Below are 23,430 nucleotides of genomic sequence, written 5' to 3' on the forward strand. Positions count from 1 at the left end.
AATGGTATGCCCACACTTTGAATATTGTGTGCAGTTCTAGTAACCCCATATCAAAAATGATAGAATTGGAAAAGACACAGAGAAGGGCAACAAAAATGCCTAGGGGTATGGAACATCTTCCATCTGAGGAGAGTTTAAAAAGACTGGGACTGTTCAGTTTGGAAAAGAGACAACTAAGAGGGGATATGATAGAGGTTGATAAAATCATGAATATGTGGGGAAAGTGAATAAGGAAGTGTTATTTACCCCTTCACATAACACAAGAACAAGGAGTCACCCAATGAAATTAATAGGCAGCAGGAAAGGAAGTATTACTTCAAACAACAAAAGCCTGGGTGACCAATTTGAGTGGGCTATAATTTGGCTGCAGCACAAATTATAGGGAGATTGCTTTGTGAGATGCTCCACTGATCCAGGTGAACCTGCAACACATGCATTGGAAGTTGGTAGCATCCATGAGTCTTTGTGGTCAGCTCAGAATCATGGGGCTTCCTTGTTGCCTGCGCACTGACAGAGCTCTGACCACTCCTTTAATGATACGATGGTCTGTCCAAAACAGTGGGTGTCCTTTACATTAACATCTAAGCCAAAGATCAGGTCCAGGTTGTGACTGGCTGTGTGGGTTGGACCGGCGATGACCTGTGAAAGTCTTAGGGAGGCTAGTAAGCAGATGAGTTTGGGGTTTTTTTTTTTTTTTTTGCATCTGTGGCCTTGTAGTCCAGCTTGATTTCACTACCATTGCCAGTCAGGTATTAGTGAGCTTGTTTATTAATCCTGCCATCAGTGGTGTCTGGAAATGAGCATAAAATCTGTTAGTTTTGGCTCTGGTTTCTACTAGTCAGCTGAGTGAATTTGAATGCACTTGTCTTACCTGAGGCACTTCTTTTGGATTTGATGTTTGAGAAAGACGACAGCAGTGCTGTCTCTCTCCTGGTCTGGGTCTGTGAAGTATGAAGCATCCTGGGGGGAACGAGGTGGGCTAGCAGAGGCTCACAATGTCATCCAGCCAGATCTCAATGATATAGACTATATCAGGGTACTTAATTGCTGATGAGGTCATGGATTCTTGAGGTTGGACCCCACCCTAATAGCGCCCAGCTTACAGTGACCTTTTGCTCACTGTCCTTCCAAGTGGTGTTTCAGCCCTGGTGCTAGAGGTCATACTCAATCCAAGTTGAATTAATTTCCTGAGACACTATCAAATGTTCCACTAAAGTCCATAGAGAACATCTATTTCTTTCAGCCAGTAATTAATTCTCCAGTTCAATGAGAATTTATCGGGCACTATTTGCAATCAAATATTGTTTGGAATGATTTCTCCTTTATTACTCCCTGCTGGCTATTGCTAATGGAGCCATTATCCACTAGGTGGATTTTTGCGTAGTGATTCTCTCCTGTTTCTTTTTGTCCTGTTGTATATGTAACAGCCCTTCTGTCGTGTCTCATGCCCATTGATTATAGCATTCATATAATCTGCTTCTCTACTTCCTTTGACAGCCTTTACCCAACTCCATTTCAAGTGAAGGGTGATCTATGATTAAGGCATTGGACTAGTACTAAGGAGATCTAGGTTCAATTCCCAGCTCTGCTGTAGCCTCCTTTTGTAACCTGGGGGCAAATCACTTATTCTCTGTATGTCAGGTTTCACATCTGTGAAATGGGATAATAATCATCATCTTTCTCCTGCCCTTTGTCTTTCTCTATTTATGCAATAAGTTCTTCCAGGTAGAGCCTGCCTCTTGCTGTGTAAATACAACACCTAGCAGCATGGGGCCTTGATCAGAATTGAAGCCTCTAGGCTCTACTGTAATTCAAGTAAGTATAATAAATCATTTCCAGCAAAGCTGCTTTGTTTTCCCTCCATACCTTTACCATTGTGCAGTTCCTTTTGAAGCCCAGTGATTATTTCTTAGAGGGTTTTGTTTTGTAGTAAAGTGGAATTGTAGCTTGCTCTGCCTTAATTATGCTGGGCTGACTGGTCCCTTCTCAGGGAAATACCTGCAAGAAGAGGCTATGGGGGCAGAGATCATTCCACCCCAGAAGGGGCCCCAGCACCCAAAGTAGTTCTGCCTGGATCTCACCAACTCTGCAAGGGGACGCAGTTCTTCTATTCCAGCCTAAGGTCCCCCCCAGGCCACTTCCCAGCTCCCCAACAGCACAGCTCTGTTAGAGCCACTGCCCCTGGAGCCCTTCCTTAAGGGTAAGTTTCCCCAGAACTGTGAGATGGAAGTTTTAGTGCAGACTCAGGCAGCATGAACTTGCTGTTGGCGTTTCCACTGGATTTGGAGGTAGGGGTACTGCATGTCTTCCTGGACCCAGATCATTGACCCCAAGGACCTGGGGGTCTATGGGATAGGGTAAGGGGATGGTGCCACAAAGATGGCTTACAGACCCCACCATGGGAGAGGGCCGTTTGCATAGATGGCCCCTTCCATATGTGGACCGTACAGTCTAGCCTGATGTCTGGTAGAGTTCCTCAGCATGCTTCCACACGCATGGATTTTAATGTTGTCCTGTTGCACCATGACCACCAGTTGGGTTGTATTTTATTCTGTTATTTAGTGTTTTGCAATATGACCTTTTAACGTTTTGTAGGGATTCTTACCAGTTTAGCTACACCAACACAATCGCCCAGTGCAGGCGCACCTATCAGAAGGGTGTTGAGGTACCTTGCGGAGATGAGAGCTTGCCTGGCTGCTTTCAGTGCTCTGTTTTTTCTGTGCACACAGAAAATCTCAAACCATCTCCAGGGATGTCAGACTGACACCACCCCCTCCTTTTGCCTCCAGCAAAACACATAATTAAAAAAATGTTAACAAGGACATTAAAATAAATTGAATTTAAGATTTCTGTACAGGCTGGCAGGAAGGATTTAGGAAGTGGCAGGGGAAGTTGAGCAAATATTTCAGGAATGCTGGAAGTTCATATTTATAAATCCGTACTTTACTGGCCAGAAAAAAAAAATCTCTCAGGGTTTAATCTTTATCTGCCATTAGCTGAGCATGGTTGTTTTGCGACTTGCTGTGGTTTATGGGTGAGGATTTAGGATCTCATAGGATTAAAAATAGGTAGGCTTCTCCACCGCCAATTCACTTATTATTCACTAAAGTGTTACTACAATTGAGATGTACTGAAAACTACTCCCCCCCACCCCGCAACCCCAGATTTGTATTTTGAAATTAGACTAGGTAGCGGTGACACCTAATGGACAATAATGGAGCTGTAGCTGAACACTGCACATCTGGAATGCTGGAATTTTAGGCATTTTAAACTAGGCTATGTGTTCTAGTTCTGTCTTTTGCTTGTCCTTACATAGGCCCAGGGGTGCCACATATGCTCCACTCCACAGCCAGCCAGTTCTGCCCACCGCCAAAGCGGCTAGCAGCACCTGCCCTGCATAAACCTTGTGCTTACCTGAGCTCAGGGACTGGGAGCAGCACCTGCAACAGGGAACACAAAAAGGAGGAAAGGGATCTTTTCCTCTTGCATCCATCCAATCCTAAGTAGGAGGGCCCAAATAAGATGGCAGTCCCTGGGATCAGTAACACGCTTGCTCCAGTGCTTTGTGGTCTGGTTTGAGATCTTTTGCAGAGGGTGGGTTCTTCATCCTCAACAGTACAACACATCTGTTGAGCTGGTCACACTGCAAGGCATATTACCTTACTCTTCTGTTACCCTATTGCATGTACTTTGGGGTCTGGAGGGAGCTGCAGTTTAGTCATTTTGAGAGTGTGTGTGTGAGAGAGAGAGAAGGCATTTGATTCCAATACGGTTTTATTTCTGAGCATCCCCAAAACATATAGAAACTACCTCCTTCCTCAATACACTGGCTTTCGCATTGTGTGCCGTCCTGATAAACTGCTAATGTACCGTTCAGCTACCATCTGTCCTTGTTTTTTAAGGACATTTTAAAATCGTATTTCAAATCTAACCTTTCACGCTATTCTCCAGGTTCCAGTCTAGTGCTTCAATGGGGTTAAAGTCACTATTCAGAGCTCAGAAGCATTGGCATCCCTATATCTGCTCTGTTGGGGATACCTCCTTTAGTACCATCTGCAGATTAAATTACCATGCTGTTTTCTCCTTCTTCCAGCTCATTAATGAAGCTGTTACATGAGAGTAGACCTACCACTGATCTCTTCAGTACCCACCCTTCCCATGGTTAATATATTGCCATTTATCATGCCCCTTAATTATGGGTCTTCAACAAGTTTTTCAGGTAACTTCTAATATCCAAGCAAATTTGAATTGATCTTTCACATCGCATTTTGTGAGGTCTGATAGCAAAATCTTACTGCAATCAAGGTACATTACAGCTACTGCATTCTTTTTGGCCACTAGTTGAGTAATTTGGTTTAAAAAACCTGATCAGCTTTGAGTGATTTATTTGATTTGTGCAATTGATTCTTGCTGCTTATTTCTCCTCATTGCTTTGTTCTTTGGATACTTTGAGACTTTCTCTCCATGGTTATTGTTAGCTTACTAGGGCTTGAAGCTACTTCCTCAAGAATGAGAGAAAAGGCAAATCAATGAAAGACAAAATTGCAGCTTAAAATACCTGTTAGCTGGGAGGGGGAAAAAAGCAGCCTATAAAACTCAGGTTTAAATGGCCACTTTAGGGCTGCAGCTGCTTGTCTCCCACAGATTTAAAGAACTAGCGCCCATCTGGGAAAGGAGAGCGCAAAACCATAGTAGAGAGAGGTCACTGGTAGTAGTAATCAAGCAAGTTGTAGAGAAAGTAGTAGCTATTTAGAAACTATTTGAATCACTATTTTTCTGAGGACTAAGGACAGGGGAAAACAAGCCTAGGTTTTTCATACTGGCAGCTGACCATGTTTGCAACAATTGTGTGCTTTTAAATTTCCACTGATGTTACTGTATGTTTCTAAATGCTTAAGGTCTGCCTTAGGTTTTCCCATCTTTGCTGCTGACTTGCTGTGGGATCGTTGGAAAGTCCCTTAAGCTATTTGTGTGTAGATGAGACATGCAACACAAACTTACTGCAGTTTAATTAAAGTGTTGTTTTTAAACCGATTTAGTTAAACTGGCTCGAGTGTGGGTGCAGACACTCTTATTGCAGTTTAGCTTAATCTGTTTTTTAAAACATAAGAGCATCTACACCCAAACTTGTGCCAATGTAAAGAAATCCATTTTAAACACATCTTTACTTAAACAACTACAAGTCTGTGTAGACTAGGCCTCAGTTTCTTTACCTAGAATATGGGGATTATAATATTTACCTTCCTCGCTAGGTTAGATTTAGCTGGTTACTGCTTTTAAAGCACTCTGAGAGCTTCTTAGTTGCACAATAGCACAGGCCCACCCCAGTAACTAGAAGAGTTTGATGACCACTCCTCTACGCCCATCTTACATTTGAATTTTAAGGCTTGACCTCTCAGTGCTGCTGTTTCCCCTCCCACTTTTTGGCTATCTTGTCTGCTGAGACTGTAAGCTCTTAGGTATTTGTACAGCACCTAGCACAGTGGGGTTAGCTGGGGCTGATAGACCTACTGTAATACAAATTAGTAGTAGGCCAGTAACCCTGGCCTTGCTTAGCAGCTCAACAGTTTCTTTTTCAAATCAAACTCCACTGTCCTTTCTCCTGAACTTCTTCTCACGTTCCTGCCCCTCAGAATCCTGTGTGCAAATACGGACTTGTCTATGCCAGCATCTTCCTGAAGATTTTCTACTGTTCCTAGCACACGTTCAGCCCACTGGTGCCCACAACAGGGAGAGTGATGGTGTGGACATTGGCTGCGGACATTTTAATTTACAATTTAGTGGGGACCTGCTCTAAGCAGCCTTGGCTAACGTGATGGTTAAAACACCAGTGAACATTCTCCCATTCCTGCTGCACTAGTGGGAGATTTTGGGGCCACTGTTAAGTGCAGACACAGCCTTAAGGACTTTGTGCTTGAGTATCAGCTGCCTCCTGATCCATTCAGAAATGCAGGTGTGCAGTGTTCATAGACCAGCTGAATGACTCAAATGAAGGAGAAAGCTTCTATTTATGCACACAGTGCCACTGGCTGTTGTTCTTCAGTTGAGCTCATTCTCCCTCCGGCAGCGTCAGATGGCAATTAGTGAAAGGCAATCTAGAAAGAAACTTTTGTGAGTTTCACAGGGCCTGGGTGGAATAGGCTGGATTTTGCAACATTCCAGAACATGGTGCAGATTCCCTTAAAACACAGGCTGGAAATGCCGTAGAAAGCCCTTGTCTCGCTGCTCCGGATATAGCCAGGGCAATGTCCTACCTCTGTAGTGCCCAGCAGGTGCTTCCCACGCAACTCTGATGCAGTGTGGACACTGGGTCAGGTCACTTTGGTTTTCCACGTGCTCCTGTTGGCTAGAACACAGTGTTTTTGTATATGCCAAGAGTCTGATGGATTGAAGTGTATGAAACAAATGTGTAAGATACTACGGTCTTTTGTTATTTTTCAAGAAAGAGTTGAGGTTAAAAGCACCTGTAAAATGTGTTCTGAGACACTGTGCTTGGACATCTGATACTTCCTCAGCTCCCCAACGCCCCAACAGCAGCACAAACGCCCCTCCAAGTCCCTCGCAGCTACCCGTCAGGGTAATTCTTCTCTGACAAGGGACTCCATTACAATGGTAGTGTGGGGATCCAGGTTTATCATTGCTCACTGATGCCAGAGCACATGGTAGTTTACAAGGGGAGAAGAGATTTCTCCAACTGCCTGCCCCACAAACTCAGCTGGGCCTCTAAAAGCCCAGCTGGGTTCTAATTCTTCTCAACCATCATCACCAATAATAAGGAGCTGGCTGGACAAATTGTGTCCTCAGTGACGTGTGCAACCCCACGGCTTGCAATGAAACAGGTGTCGCTGATTGGATCTTAGTAACCATAGTTTTGCTGGTGCACAAGAAGGATCAGACTCCAGCTCCTTGAGCTGTGCTGGCTGTCCAGGGCAAACAGGAGTGAAAAGAAGTAAGAGCTTATTTCAGTCCGAACAGTCAGCAGATGTGACTCTGAATACACATGGGGAGCAGATCTGCTGAGTACAAAGACAGGTTCATGTTTCTGAGCAGAACTTCACTTCAAAGGGAAGAAAGCATCTCAGAAAGAAGAAAGTGTCATTCACACAACCCCAGCATGGTAGGGTAGCTTTACTTCCCTTAGTACTGTATAGAAGACCTGAGCAAGCTTGGTGCTCAGACAAGTCTAATTGGAAGGAATGTGTGACTGTGTGTGTGTGTGCAAATGAGTACACTTACGTTTGTGATTATGTGCATCTGCTTGCACACATGCGTCGTTGTGCGCACGCTTGTGCCTGTGTGCGTCTATTGTACACATCTGTATTCTTGCATCCAACTGTGCAAGTGTGTGTCTGGGCACGTGTGCTGGCCTGGAGTGCAGGCCTGAGGACCTGTGAATACATACATGACTGTGTGTATGTGTACATGACCAAGCATGTGCGTACATAGGACTCAACTTGTGCTTGTGACCCAGCACATGAGATTGTGTGCAAGCATGCAGGTGTACATCTGCATGTGTGACTGTATGTCTATGCATATGAGCGTGTGTATGATATACATCTGCATCCTATTATCCTTGAGCTGCTCGGAGACCTGGTTGCCCCAAATAACATGGAACCCAAAGGGGCAGTTAATAGAGATTGGTGGTGTGATGTTGTGTACTTGTTTTTCAGTTTCTTTGGTTTCAAGCCTTTCCCCCCATTTACACAAGCCCATGACGCTGAACTATTTCACGCTTTCAATCACAAACTAGCTCTAAGATTCTTTTCTGAAAATACACCACGTCTGCAGTTTATTTTTCGGATTGGTATCGGGGGTTAGGCACGGGCGTTTCACTCAGATATACATTCACGGAGGCAGTTCCTGGGCAGAGAATCTCTAGTCCTTCACCAGCCGGTAGATGTGATGCTGGGCACCATGTTCACTAGCTGACACCTCAAAAACATACGCTATGCACAGCAAGGTCTCTTGAGTGTCCCTGTTCGTCACAACCTAGACAGGCGAGAAAGGAAGGCAAGAAAGCAAGTGCTATTTTTTCTGTCTCAACTTGTAAATATTCTAACAGCTTTAAACGTATCCAGTGTTAAACATAATCCACAGAATGAACAACAGGAAAGATACACCGTGTAGCAATGACTCCCCAAACTGGGGCTGTCTCCAAACACCAGTAATGAAACATCTGCTTGGTACCAAGAGGGGGGTGCTTTCTCACAATGTGAGGACTGAGATGCAGTGGAAGTACAGGAGGAGAAGCGTCCTCAGGACCACAGAGAATGGAAATATATGGCCAGTGAATAATAAGCACTCACCAAGTAAGGGGGAAAAGTCTTGTCAGGACTGGGAGCAGTGAGCAGCCATGTGTCCTTGGAGCCAGCAGATGTCACTGTTCCCTTGAGGAAGGGTGAGTTACACTGAGAATTCCCCAGCACTGAGAGGGTGCGGAATGGAAAGGTCTCCTGATGCCGGTGAAAGAGGGCTCTTAGCAGCTTGTGGAGTGCCAGGAGGGGACACCAGGACTTGGAGCCTAATTCACAGTTGAGATGTAAGATCGACTCCCTTATACCTCCCAATGCCCAGTTACTGGTGGATGAATGGGGGTAAGTGACGCTGAATGAGTTTAACTTACACACCAAGAGGTAAGCAGAAGGTGCCTGGGAGCTGCCTACTTGAATTTACATTCTTACAGCCTCCTGCTTGTTACTTTTCTTACTATATCAACTCCTCCCCCATCCCAGCCCTTCAATAATCTCAGCTCGCTACAGAATCACTCCCTTGCAGCCAGTGTGACGGATTGCTGACAGCGATTGTTGTATGCATCCTGCAGTTCCCAGCACAGCTCCCTTAGTGGCTATGTTCTACAGCATACCCTTGCCCCATTCTGTCCTGCGGGAGGAGCCAGGAGGGTCAGAAGCTAAATCCTCACACTGGCAGATGTCACAGTACATGGTCACCAGCCCCATGCTGAACTGCTGTCGGACCTATACCTTACGAGGAGCATGGCCACCCCGGAGACAATGCTCCAGGAGGGAAGGAGCCCATTTGTTAATTCGTGAATTTTTTAGCTGATTTTGTTGTGTTCTGTTTTATTTTCGTGCCTTATGGCTGAACTAACCATTGCCCTCTGTCTGGGATTCAGAGATGGGAACTGGCCAGGCTCAAGTCTGGAAGGGGGCATCCCGCTGACCCCTTCCAAGTGCTCCAGGGAGGTAGCAGCCAAATAGACTCCCATAGCCTCAGAGAGCCAAATTCAGATCTAGTGAGTGAGAATCCATGCTGTGCCTTAAAGAGGCACAGCACAGAACTCACAGTCCAGGGTGGCTTTAAACCACCCTCCTAATTCTTGACTGCGCCAGGGGCTGGAAAGGGCCCAAGCATAATTTGGACAGCCCTGGGAGCCTAAGTTATGGCAACCTCCCAACCCAGGGCTTGCCTTATGGGCTGCAGTGCTGCATGGAATCTCTGCAGCAACACCCCCCTTTTGTCCCGCCCTTTATGCCAGGATTTGGGATGGGTCCTGGGAAGGCAGCTTTATGGCTGTCTTCTGCAGTGCCTGAACTGCAGTAGTCTTCCCCCAGTCACAACCAGGGCTTTTAGGGCTTTTTTATGATGCTCTGGCCCTCTTAAATGGTGTAAAGGGTCCAGAGCAGGGACAATTATTTCACCCTCTGTCTATTGTTGGTACAAGAGTCTTCTTTATTGCAACTTCTGCCGCCACATCTGGCACAGCTTTTTGGCCTCATCAACTCTCCCTTTTCAAACCTTCTTCATCTCTCCTTTCTCTCCATTCCCCATGCCTCTCATTCTTCTCCCTGTGTTCCTGATCCTATTTATCTGAATAACTGCACTCTGCGTAGCTCTGTAAGGGGTGCGGAGATGCAACTGACACTTAATAAAATTAACTATTGAGCTGTACGGGGAAATCTTCTTTGACTCACAGCTGGGGACTCTTGGATATGGCTTAAATATTTCAAGGCAACAATAAAAACAATTCAGTGCCCCCACCTGTAAAATAGTAAAGTTCTCCAGCACGCTGTTCATCGTGTATTTCTCTGGGAGATGTTTGAGTTTATGGATGAAATTAATCATGTATTCACATAGAGGGGAGCGGTGGATGCGATAGGAATAGTGTCCATTTTCATAGTGAGCATACTCCGTCTATAGTGTAAAAGAGAAAAGGTGCACACAGGGTCACCACTGTTTTCATTAATGTTACTGATAGTTAAAATAATAATTACCACTTGAATTTTCACATCGCTTTACTAACATTAGCTCATTCATCATTCCTTACAATCATCCACTCTGAAGTAGCTTTCCTTGAGCTCTCAAATTTCTCCTGCTTTGATTACTTAAAGAAAACCAAAGGAACATATCTACTGTGCTAATAACAACAGTTTGCACTATTATAGCACCTTCGAGCTAAGGACCTCAGGGTGCTTTGCTACTATTAATGATTTAAGCTTCCCAATGCCTCTGTGAGATAGATCGGTAGCATTATTCCCATTTCACTGATGGAGAAACTGAGGCACCCAGAGGTTGTGACTTACCTGAGATCACACATCAAGGCAATGGCATATCTGGGAATATACACCCTGAGTCCCAGTCCAATTCTCTACCTACCAAACCATGCTGCCCCAGATTAGCAAGTGGGGATTAAACATTTGAGGAGCTCTTTCATTACTATCACATTTTAGCTCCAGTACATATAAACTTCCCCCAAATTGAAGTGACAGGGAGGTCATCACTTTTTAGCAACCCTCTTCATTCCCCATACACCTTCATCTTGTTTTCCCATTAGAATCCTATCCCTCCTCCCATGTGCCAGCACCCCCATTGCAAAACTAATTCAGAGGAGAAGGAGGTGCTGCTTCTTGTCCCCTCTTTTGAGATTGCCACGAGGCTCCCAACCTCTGCTGACCCCCGAGCAGTGGGATGGCTCCTAGCCAAAGATTTGCTTTCGATTTCAGTAGACGTAGTGAAGAGCAGCAGTTCTTGCTGCATTTTAAAAAAGGTGTAGCACCTATTCCTGTCTGAGCTTGCGGTTATATGAGGAGCAGGTTTATCTTTGTAAACATAAGGTATAGAAACTTTCTTTGTCTATATATTCTGTCTGTTGTTGAGAATCATCCTGCAGGCAGGCTGAACACACTGAGCAGGCTAGAGCCATGTGTTTAAAAATCCTGACTCAGGCCCCATAAAATCACAAAAGACTGGCTTAAAAATCATGGATCTATAAAAATAATAATAAATGTGGGGATCTTTCTATTTGCCTTTTGGTTTGTGAGCCCCAAGAGGTCACATTTTCAAGCTTTTCTCCTCAACTAGGAGGGCTGGGAACTTCATTGTTTTAAAACAACGAAAGTTGAGTCTCAATCACTGGACTCCAGGAGCTGGCGCTTTAAGAAAAACACCAAATATTGGAAGACATGTGATAAAATTGTGTGAGAGGGAAACACTACAGGCAGGATCAGGCCCATCCCTGCGTGTCTGACACACTGCACTAGATTGATGCTTCCTGATTTTCAACCCTTTTCCAAGCACCCTCCCTGACAAGTGGGTACTTTCTGCCCTCAGAGGCACAGATGGGGTTTGTGAGTACATGCAAGGGCTGAATTGCACCCCAGGGTACTCTGCACTCAGGGCTCTGCTGCCTTCTCTTCCTACCTCCACTTTCTCCACCACCTGCTTTCCGAAGGAGCACACTTTAGTGGAGCAGGTAATGATCATGTTTTCTGGGCTTTCGTATTGGCTGGAAACACCATAGAAAGATCTGGATTCATCTTCAATGTTGGTGTTCAAATCAGCCTGCAGGAAAAAAGACAAGGATAATAGGCGATTCCCAAGTAGCTCATTAGTTTTGGGTCAGCAGCATCACACACACCACCCAAGCAAAGGGTTCTCCTCTGGTCCCAGGCTTTTGTTTTTGGGGGTCAGGGAGAGGGGAAATCAAGCTGCCAAAGCAGATCAACATGTGTGCCCAAGAAGTGGAGGAAATCCGGGCATGGGACACCTTTTCAAATTTGGGTGCCTAAAGTTAGGCATCTAAATTCTAATTTTGACACTTAAATCCCTATTTAGGGTCTTGAAATAGGAATTTGTGGGCTTAACTTAGGTGCACAAGCTATCATTAGGGCCCTAAGTTTGAAGATGTGGTGCTATACCACTACCACCAGGGGTCACACTAGCCTTATATTCTATCCTGAACAAGAAAAAGAAAAGTTTACAGATATCTTGCAAAAACAAAGCAACAGAAAAAGGCATTTAGTTTATTCACCTTAATGAAATAAGAGAACAGAGGGCCTCAAATTCCTCAGTGCCTGATGTGACCAGGTGCTAATTTACTATATTACCTTTCCTCCAATTCCTATGCACAGGTTCAATCTGTACTATCCCCTTGGAGGGTTAAGGGAAATGGGGAAGAAAATCTGCTTCTGCTTCTGGGACAGTGGACTCTATGGCCATGTTGACAGTGCGACTAGAACCAGTGTACTAGGAACACAGTTCTAGCCTGGTTTTCCTGACCGCCAGCAGAGATTTTTATCCAAGAACCTAGTTATGGAACCATGCTCTAGACTAGATGCTGGGAGAGCCCACTGTACAGCGCAGCTAGTGTGATTCTCAGAAAAAACTCCATGGCCACATTGGTCAGAGAAACCTGCTAGAATCCTGTTAAGAAAATCCATAGAATCACAGAAATATACGGCAGGAAGAGACCTCATGAGGTCAGCTAGTGCATCTCCCCATGCTGAGGTAGGCTTAAGATATCTAGACTGTCCCTAAGAGGCGTTTGTCTAACCTCTTCTTGGTATCAAAGGATTGGGATCCCACAGCCTCCCCAGGGCTTAACTACCTTTACAGCTGGAAAGTTTTTCCTAACATCCAACCTAAATCTCCTTTGCTGCAAACTAAGCTGATTATTTCTTGTCCTAACCTTGGCGATGGTGGACACGGAGAACAGTTGATCACCATCCTCCTTACACCATGTTTAAACAGCTAGAGCTAAGGTGGGATCACAGTGTGGACAGAGCCTTAGTACTGCAACAAAGTCAGCAGGTTCTTCCATGACTGCTGCGGCCAGGCCCAGATATAGGAGACTCTGTACTGGCTGTGTTAGTCAGGCTAGGAGTTAGAGAAGAGGTGGGAAAACTACAGCCTGCGGGCCACATCCGACCCCCAGGACCGTCCTGCCCAGCCCTTGAGCTCCCGGCTGGGGAGGCTAGCCTCCCTCCCCCACAGCCTCAGCTCACCATGCCGCCAGCACTCTGGGTGGCGGGGCTGCAAGCTCCTGCCGGGCAGCACGCTGGCGTGGCTGGCTCCGGCTGGGCGGTGCAGCTGCCAGTCCTGCTGCTCTGAGTGGCATGGTAAGGGGGCGGGGAGCAGGGGGGTTGGATAAGGGGCAGAGGGTCCCAGGGGACAGTCAGGGGACAGGGAGCAGAGGGTGGTTGGATGGGGCGGAGGTTTGGAGGTGTCAGGGGGCGGGGGGGTTGGATAGGTGTAGGAGTCCTGGGGGGCCTGTCAGGCGGCGGGGGTGTGGATAGGAGTCAGAGCAGTCAGGGGACTGGGGAGCAGGGGGATTGGATAGGGGGTGTAGTCCTAGGAGGGGGCAGTTAGGGGACAAGGAGCAGGGAGGGGTTGGATGGGTCGGGGGTTCTGAAGGGGGCAGTCAGGGGGTGAAAAGTGGGAGGGGGCAGATAGGGGGCGGGGGCCAGGCTGTTTGGGGAGGCACAGCCTTCCCTACCCGGCCCTCCATACAGTTTTGGAACCCTGATGTGGCCCTCAGGCCAAAAAGTTTGCCCACCTCTGAGTTACAGAGCCAAGAACCTGGTCTGTCTGCATGTCCGGCAACCACAATAAAGATCCTTGTCCTGTTCATCACAAGTCCCATCTCTTCTCTACCAGGAGAGATGCTATATGAATCGTTCTCTGAGGCCTCCCGCAAGAGATGGTGGTGCCACTTTATTACCATTTCCAAGAAGTTAAAATTTTAGCTCCAGAATCGGAAGCCCAGGAGCACAAGCTGGCTGGGGCAGACGAGGAGTCTGCGCTGCAAGTGACCAGCAGGCGCTGGCCCCCACCAAATGCTGGAGCCAACGCCACAGAAGAATTCATCGCTTTGCCAATGATGACACTAACAACATTAGCAGGAAGCAATGTAGAAACGTACAAGATTTCAATCCAATCTAATTCCCCTGCTGGCTAACGTACTGCTTCAGGCACATGGAGGACAAGGAGAAGGAGGAAATGCAATCAACCCTACCATTTATTTCACCAAGTCCAATTTCCATTTCCCACTCAACCCATCAGCTCCATTGCCCCATCCCTGCTGCCTCCCTCCGCATCTGCACAGGCTGCAATGTGCTCTATGCAATGGGTACCTGGAGATTTCTGCCTTCAGGAAAACTGTTGGGCTCAGGTAAATACGTGATGCCACTGAAAGCTAAGCCAACAAGCCAGTGAAATCCAATCACCATCCATTTTCCCAGAGCACATGTTGCAAGTTCAGAGCAACTGCCCCTGTATTTCCCCTTAGTGGTCTAGCAAAGGCACCACAGGCTTCCAGCTCCCCAGCCGATGCCTTTCTGGGTGGAGACTCACATCTCTCCTTCCTGAGTCCTGACCAGAGTATGTCCAGGCTGCACAGCTCCCTGCCTTCACTGTGTGATTCCCAGCACAGACAGGCTGCCCAAGGACGCCTCCTCGCTCTCTCCTCAGAGACGGTTAACAGGTGTAATTGCTACAGTTATAAGTATCGGGGTAGCCGTGTCAGTCTGTATCTACAAAAACAACAAGGAGTCTGGTGGCACCTTAAAGACTAACAGATTTATTTGGGCATAAGCTTTCGTGGGTAAAAATCTCACTTCTTCAGATGCAACTGAAGGGGATGCATCTAAGGGGACTGGACTCGATGACCTCTCAAGGTCTCTTCCAGTCCTAGAATCTATGAAAGCTTATGCCCAAATAAATCTGTTAGTCTTTAAGGTGCCACCAGACTCCTTGTTGTTCTTACAGTTATAAGGTACCACAGACAGCACTTCTTAAATAAGTCTACTTTATTCTTAAGGTAAAAAGCATATTAAGAAAACATATTGGAAACAACAAAAGAACCCCTACACATGCTAATGAGCTTACCAGAGTTAACCCCAACTCTAACATAGATTTTGGCAGGAGAAGTCCTTCAAAGCCCCACCCAAGGGGTTTCTTTGTGGTTACAAGTTCATCACAGCTTCAGCATAAAACAAGCGCACAGTCTTATGGGACCTTAGTAGGTCCAGTCCTTCCACCCTACCCATAGGTAGTGGTTCTCAACCTTTTCATTTTGCAGACCACTTTGGAAATCTATTGTCAGTATATATAGTTGAATTCTGTTCAGTCCATTTTCAGTCTAAGTCTTTTGCGGACCCCTGAGACATAGTTCCATGGACCAAACCACTGCCCTAAGCCTTGGGGCCCTCCATGGACCAGGGGTCCTGTCCATTTGCTGGAACAGGAAAAAGGCCCTGAGCCAGTATAAAACCAGGCTATTTATCTAAACCCTTCCTTTGTCTGTCGATCCCTGGAGAATCCAGTTTGAATTAGCATATGCGCATCTTTCCAGGGAGATGGCTTCTCTGGAGATGTCACAACCTGGGTGAATTTGCCTAATCACCCCCTGCTTTACCCTCCCCATGGAAATACATATAATTTCACACCACACACACACCACTGCATTTTTAATACAATGGACCCTAAAGGTATTAACCCTACTTCGGTGAGGTCTAACTTAACTCAGTAAAGTAGGGGTGACCAAACCGCGGCTCTTTTACAGTTAAAGTACGGCTCATGGAGCTCCCCACCCCTCCACCCCCCACACACATTCTCCACCTACCAGACTGGGGCTGGGGGAGCTCAGGGCTTCTGCCCTGCGGCAGGGTGGTGGGGCTAGGGGCTTCTGCCCTACAGGGAGGGGGTCTCGGAGTTTCAGCCTCTCAGGCGGTGCCTGCTGGGGCTCGGGGCTTCCACAGGAGCGGGACTGATGCCCCGAGCCCTGGCAGACGGGTCCGGCTCTCAAACGTCTGAAGATTATCAGATGCAGCTCAGAGGATCAGTAAGTTTGGCCATCCCTGCAATAAAGTTTATCTTAAGTCCATAAGATTTATTCAGGATATTGTCCATCTGTCACAGCACATACTCAGGACCAAATGACAGATGGGTTTATGGCAGGCTTTGATGAAGTACAGTGACTACAGGTCTGGATTCTAGCCTAGCAGCTATAGTCTCCAGCCACAATCCCAGGTGGACAAAGATCAAGTCAGTGAAAAAGAAATCTATATTAGTAGAACAGGAAGGTTGCATGGCTGGACACTCAAGAGTCAAGAAATGTCAGAGTTAAGAATATGCAACCATTGCTCTGCCCCATATAAGTGTGCTTTGCAATACAGTTTTTGGCTACAGTCGCACACCATTCCTCAAATTATACAATATAATTGCATAGTTATTACCAAAACCTTCAACAGACATAGCATCTTTAAATGTTTCTTTATTCTTCTACATGTTATGTAACTAATTTCATTGTCAGCATGGTCTGTCTCATTTTGAGAGACGCCAGTGTTTTATAGGATATACCGTATATGCTTGTTCATAAACCAAATTTTTTTAGTATAAAAGGGAAGCATCAGAGAAGGGGGTCGGCTTATGAACGGGTACAGGGAGGGAGAGGTGGGACACAGCCCCTCCCCCCAACAGAGGGATCAAGGAGAGGCAGCAGAGCCAGAAGGGAAGAGGCGGGGCCAGAGTCTCTCCGCTTCTGGCCATGCTGCTCTTCTCCCAGCCTCCAAAGCAGCTGCAGCTCTGGGGCTGGCAGGCTGCAGCTGTACTGTTCAGCCCCGCCCCCCAGAGCAGGCTGTGGCCGCGCCGCCCGGCCTGCTGGAGAACACTGCGGCTGTGCCGCCCAGCCCAGCTCGCTGGAACATGCTGCGGCCGCGCAGCCTGGTCTGGCCCGCTGGAGCAGGCTGCGGCTGTGCTGCCTAGCCCGCCCGAGCAGTTCCAGCCAGGCCAGAGACATCCTCCCCTGGCCCTACCCAGATAAGGGGGGGAGGAATGGAATGGGGATCCCGGGCTAGGGGTGGGATCATGTGGAGGATGGTCACAGGGGTTACTCCCCCGACTCCCAGATTCTCCCCCCCAAAAAATTTCCCCACCAGTTGCTGTCCCAGCCCGTCAGGGTAAGCAGCTGGCACGCCGGGACACTTTGTTTACTTAGGTTTACCACTGTGCCTGTGGACGCTCAAGGTAAACAAACCATCTCACTCCGCCAGCGGGCTTATCCTGATGGCCCGGGAGCCAAAGTTTGCTGACCCCTGAATTATAGAGTCGGCTTAGGAACTGGTTATAAACATTTTCCATTTTTACTTCTCTATCCTGGGGGGGTCGGCTTATAAACGAACCGGCTTATGATCAAGTCTCTTCTCTCTAAAGGATTGGGCAGATCTTCAGCTAATGTAAATCAGCATAGCTTCACTGAAGCCAAAGGAACAACTCCAATTTACACCAGCTATGGATCTGTCCCTAATATCTTAATAACTTTGTCAGTATCTATGTTCTACACATTAAACGGGATACTTTGGTTTTCCTGTGGCAATGGATACAATTCTGCACAGTGTTTTATCAGTGTATTAGCTCACCTGCTGTTTCTTTAACATGTGAGGCTGTCTTGGCCCTGATCCTGCAAGCACTGACACATGAGTAATTTTGCACACCTGAGTAGTCCCATTGAGCAAGAGGAGTAAAGGATCCGGGCTTAACTGTGTGCATTTTGGACTTTGTGGCTATATAGCATGGGTGATCAAAAAAAGATGTGGGGTTATGTTTCAAAATCAGATTTTACAATGTTTTCTCTAGAAAAATTAGCAAGCATTTTATCCAGAAATCATCAGAGAAAACTGAACTCTCTCTTGACCAGTAATTGTGGTGGAATTTGGAAAACAAATTCAATCATTGAGAGGTGAAACAGAAGGACTGCAGTCACACTTTAAGTGAAAAGCTCAACACAACCTTAACTAAGAAGTCACTACAGGTGTCTCCATAATTGGCAACTCACCTATGAAAAGGTCAGGGCTTAGAATTTCACACCTATTTAACACCTGGTTAATCAATATTAAACTATTTGGCACTAGGTAAATTTATGTGCAGGGACCATTACCATTCAGTAACATTAAGCCCATGTCTACACTGCTAGTGGCATAGCTACAACGCTGTAGCTATGCCAGCATAACCCTGTACTGTAGATGCAGCCTACAGCGTTTTTCCATTGCTGTAGGAAACCACCTCTATGAGAGATGGTAGCTAGGTCAACAGAAGCATCCTTCCACTGACCTAGCTGCATCTGCACCAGGGCTTGGTTGGCATAGCTATGAGTTTTTCACACCTCTGAGCTCCGTAGCTATGACAAACCAAATTTTAAATGCAGACCAGGCCTAAGCCAAACCTGTTTCCTGGGAACCATCCTGATATGCCATGTCCCAATGAAGTAACCACCTACAATCCAGTGATATTTTATGTTTATTCAGCACTTTTCAATCCCAGGCACTTTGCATACTACAGCTGGGATTTTCATAGAGGCTTTTGGCAGTTAAGCACACAACTCTCATTGAAAATCAATAGGAGTTGGGCACCTATCTACGTTAGTCACCTTTGAACCTCCAGGCCAGTGTTCCCTCTAATTTTTCCCATCCGTGTGCGGAATGAATTTGGTTATGTGCACCACTTATGGAGGTGATGAGTGTCACATCACATTCATATTGGTGCACATAACAAAATTCACGTGGCACGGGTGGGGCCGAGGGGTTCAGAGTGTGGGAGGGGGCTCAGGGCTGGGGCAGAGGGTTGGGGAGCAGGGGTTTGAGGGCTCCTGCTGGGGGTGCGGGCTCTGGGCTGGGGCTGGAGATGAGGGGTTTGGGGTGCAGAAGGGTGCTCTGGGGCTACGGTGGGGAGACAGGATTCCCCACAGCTCTCTCTCCCTGCAGCAGCACCTGGGCTGGGGGAGAGAGGCACCTTTCCCTGCCTCGGCAGCACTGGGGCTGGAGCCATGGGATAGGCGCTCCTCCCCCAGCCCTGGCAGGTCCAGGCCGGGGCTGGGTTCAGGCCAGGGCAGGGGCGCCCCAGCCCAGGCCACGGTAGAATTGGGGCCGGGGAAGGTCCAGGCCACGGCAGGTTGGGGGTCTGGCTAAGTTGGGGCCAGGGGAAGGGCGCTCCTCCCCCAGCAACGGCAGGTCCCTGGGTGGGTTCCCTGAACACCTGCACGGCGCTAAATAGGCTGCTGAGCAGCTTACAGGGAACTTAGCTCCCGGCCCATATACCAGAACACCATGGACTTTCAGAACTCTCTGCGATTGAAGGCCACAGCGAACTAGCACATAAAGTACTGCACAATATTGTAGAAGGGAAATTTTGTAGGATGATCCCAGGACAAAATCCTACTGCACCATGGGCTCTTTAATGTCCAACAGAGCTTCAGTTTTTAAGGTACAGTTTGAAAATACTTTATAAAAGAGATGCTCTAGCTCCGGGGCTGGAGCACCCATGGGGAAAAATTGGTGAGCGCTCTGCAGCCACCAGCAACTCCCCGCCCCACCCCAGCTCACCTCCGTCTCCGTCCCCGAGCGCACCTTCCTCGCTTCTCCTCCAAGCGCTTGCCGCCGCAAAACAGCTGTTTCGCGGCGTAACAAGATGTGGGAGGGTGTGGGGAGGCGCGGGAATGTGGCGTGCTCAAGGGAGGAGACGGGGAAGAGTCAGGGCTTTGGGGAAGGGGTAGGAATGGGGGCGGGGAAGGGGCAGGGCAGGGCAGGGGTGGAGTCAGGGCAGGGCCGGGGGGCACAAGCACCCAGCGGCACCAGGAGAAGTTGGCGCCTATGCCCCCTTCTGACAACAATAATTACTACATGACCCCAATGAGGGGGAGCTGAAACCTGAGCCCCCCCGAGCCCTGCTGCCCCGGGCAGGGGGGCCAAAGCCAAAGCCCAAGGGCTTCAGCCCCAGGCAGGAGGCCTGTAACTTGAGCCCTGCCACCCAAGGCTGAAGTCCTCGGGCTTCGGTTTCAGCCCCAGGAGGTGGGGCTCGGGCTTTGGCCCTGGGCCCCAACAAGTCTAAGCCAGTCCTGGTGACCCCATTAAAATGGGGTTGCGACCCACTTTGGGGTTCCAACCCACAATTTGAGAACCGCTGCTCTAGCTGAAAGAGAAGATATGGACTTGTTGCAGGATAGGAAAGATCAAGGCACTCACACTGTGTCTACCTACCACATGGTTTGAATCAGTTCCAAGGGACAGTAAAGATCTCAAGTCTGATGTGTAGAGCCCTACCGTGTCCTCTCCAGGTCCAGACTTTCCAGCATCCCCTCCAGCAGAACTGAAAGCTTCACTGCTACACTGGGGCCTCCTCTCTCCTTTTCATTTTAGAGCAGTTTCTTTCTCTAAGGAAAAGGTTAGTGCCCAACAGCCCCAGGCTCCTCTATTCCTTCCTACTCATGTGACTCTCCCATCCCGGCTCTGCACCAGGCGTCAGGCCTAGGACAGAGATGTTAGTTTTACTCTGATCCTCCAAGCAGGAGGCGGATTATACTAATTATTATTTAAATTGAACTAATTAATCTTCACCAAACCTCAGTGGATAAGTATTAATGTCCTCACTTTACCAATGGGGAAACAGGAATGCTAAGAGCCTTCTTTAAGATCTCACGGCAAATAAGTGTCAGACCTGGGACAAGAACCTAGGTTTCTTGGCTCCTCATCCTTCACCTAACCCTAACGCAAGACATAGTGCCTAACGGGCAAGTGAGTTACCCTCTCAGTGCCTTCATTACCCTACTTGAAAAAGGTGACTAAAAATACTAGCTGCTTTGTACGTCTATACTGTATTATCGCCTGTTGATCTTCAAGGGCTTTACAAAGGTGGGCAAGTTTCATTTGCCTCATTTCACCAGATGCATAATCATATATGGAGGTTTGAAGCAACTTGTTTGAGAGGCACTACTGCGCAGTGGATAAGAATGGATCATCCATACCAGGGATCTGGGTTCTTTCAGCAGCTGTGCTGAAAACTGCCTATGAGAGTTGCGGCACATCACTCAACCTCTGCAACCCCAGGCAGAAAAAGCCTGCACAGAAAGTCAGGTCTTGTATTGTGCCCTAAGAGTGCCAGGACTCTGGCTCAGTCTGATCTCCAATGGGAGTGAGATTTACAGTTGACGGACGTCCACCGATAGGATACTAGCTCTGGTCCCATTAGCCCCACCCAATGTGTCACTGCTAATTGCCACTGAGGAAATGGTGGTCTCCAAGACAGACCTCTTCCCCTTTGGGGCTTTGAAAGCAAGACATCGGACTGTGAATTGGACCCAGAATTTAGCTGACAACTAATGCAGAGTGTGGAGCCCTGGTATGATGGGCTCTCATTAGTAGGGCCCTACCAAATTCACGGTCGTGAAAAACATGTCACAAACTGTGCAATCAGACCTCCCCCATGAAATCTAGCTATTGTAGGGAAGGGAGAGGGGCAGGGCTGGGGGCACCCCAGCTGGGGGCTCCTACCATGCACTGTGCTCCAGCTGCTAGTCCCAACAGAGCTGAGGAGGGACAGGACTTCCTCTTCCCAAGCGAGGGTTGCCAAGTGTCCGGTTTTCGACTGGAACGCCCAATCGAAAAGGGACCCTGGCGGCTCCGATCAGCACTGCTGACCGGGCCGCTAAAAGTCTGGTCAGCGGCGCAGCAGGGCTAAGGCAGGCTCCCTGACTGCCCTGGCTCTGCGTGGCTCCTGGAAGCGGCTGGTATGTCCTACTCCTAGGCACAGGTGCGGCCACAGGGGCTCCGCGCGCGGCTCCCCCTACCCAAGCACTGGCTCTGCAGCTCCCATTGGCTGGGAACCATGGCCAATGGGAGCTGCGGAAGTGGTGCCTGCTGGGGAGGGCAGTGTGCAGAGCTGCCTGGTCATGCCTCCGCCTAAGAGCCAGACATGCCGGCCGCTTTCAGGAGCCACCTGAAGTAAGTGCTGCCTGGCTGGAGCCCGCACCCCGAATCCCTTCCTGCACCCAACACCCTGCCCCAGATTGGAACCCCTCCCACACCTTAACTCCTTCCCAGAGCCCGCACCTCATACCCCCTCCAACACCCCAACACCCTGCCACAGCCCTGAGCCCCCCTGCACCCAAACTCCCTTCCCTCACTCCAAACCACTCGGCCCCAGCCCAGAGCCCCCTTCTGCACCCCAAGCACCCCCTCCCACACCCAACCTCCTGCCCCAGCCTGGTGAAAGTGAGTGAGGGTGGGGGACAGCGAGCGATGGAGGGAGGGCGGATGGAGTTAGCGGGGGGGCGGGGCCTTGGAGAAGGGGTGGGGCAGGGGGCAGGGCAAGGGTATTCAGTTTTGTGCGGTTAGAAAGTTGGCAACCCTATCCGCGGCACAGCTGCTCTCGGGTACCTCACCCAGCTGGAAGAAGCTCCGCGGCTGCTGCCTTCAGCGCTCAGCTCTGACTATTTGAAAAATCCCATGACCATGAAATTGACCAGAATGGACCATGAATTTGGTAGGGCCCTACTCATTGCATATTTCTCACTTAGAAGGCAGGCCTATGGAATACACATCAGCTGCAGTTTACAGATGGTCGCCATGGTAGGTTCCATGCAAAACAATAGCCTGGCTTGGAGAAGGTAAAACTTGGGCCTTGATGGCTAGATCCATATCTGAGATGAAAGGGGGCGGATTTTGGCTAGCCAAAGATGACAGAAGGCATTTCCAGCCACTAGCGAGATCTGGGAATCCAGGAGCAGAGAAGAGTTCAATAAGGCAGCAAGACTCCCTGCCACTTTGACAACTGGAGGACAGCTGCCCCTGCTCTTCGACACAGCTCCCTCTGCCAACCAACAATTCCTCTGCTTCTGAATGCACATGGCAAGCAAATTGGCTAGAGAAAGTGCATTTTTACAAAATCCCTTGTTAGAATAGAACAGCTGTTAAAAGTCTGTGCAGTCTTGCTAGGATTCCTTAGCCCACGGGATCTTAATTGGGGTTCTCAGTCCCATTCTCAGTGAAAGGTGCAAACATCATAAAAATCTTCATTACTAATTGCTGCCTTGTTTGCTATCTGCAATGGCAATTAGAGAGGCCAAGGACAGAATGGACTTAGACACTGAATTGGCCTCTCATCCCCTCCAGGCAGTACCTACCAGGTCCAGATTTCAGGCACACAGGGCAGTGTGCGTGGGGAAGCGTGCAGTGCTGCTGCTTTGTTCTGTGGGAAACCAGAGGATTTCAGTCTCCAGTCCTCCCCTCCAGCCCCTTCTATGAGTGTTTAATTCACTTCATGAAAAGAAAGAACCAAACAATTTGATTGGTTTCTAGGCTTTCCTATTGCTGAGGTGAAGAGATTATTATGCTTATTTATCACTGGTTTAGGAAAAGTCTCCTA

General features: G+C 48.2%; 1 protein-coding gene across 1 annotated transcript in view; it reads right to left on the reverse strand.

The window, feature by feature from the left end:
- Positions 1 to 7,740: 7,740 nt before the first annotated feature.
- TEAD4 (TEA domain transcription factor 4) overlaps positions 7,741 to 23,430 on the reverse strand; it is a gene marked incomplete at its 5' end in the record, with an annotated part of 81,975 nt that continues 66,285 nt past the window's right edge. Inside the window, 3 exons of the mRNA XM_054039697.1 lie at positions 7,741 to 7,989; positions 10,000 to 10,152; positions 11,659 to 11,799. Coding sequence (XP_053895672.1) covers positions 7,876 to 7,989; positions 10,000 to 10,152; positions 11,659 to 11,799 — 408 coding nt within the window. The remainder of the gene's footprint in view (positions 7,990 to 9,999; positions 10,153 to 11,658; positions 11,800 to 23,430) is intronic.

This window comes from Malaclemys terrapin, chromosome 1 (assembly GCF_027887155.1).
Source record: "Malaclemys terrapin pileata isolate rMalTer1 chromosome 1, rMalTer1.hap1, whole genome shotgun sequence".
Lineage (NCBI taxonomy): Eukaryota > Metazoa > Chordata > Testudines > Emydidae > Malaclemys > Malaclemys terrapin.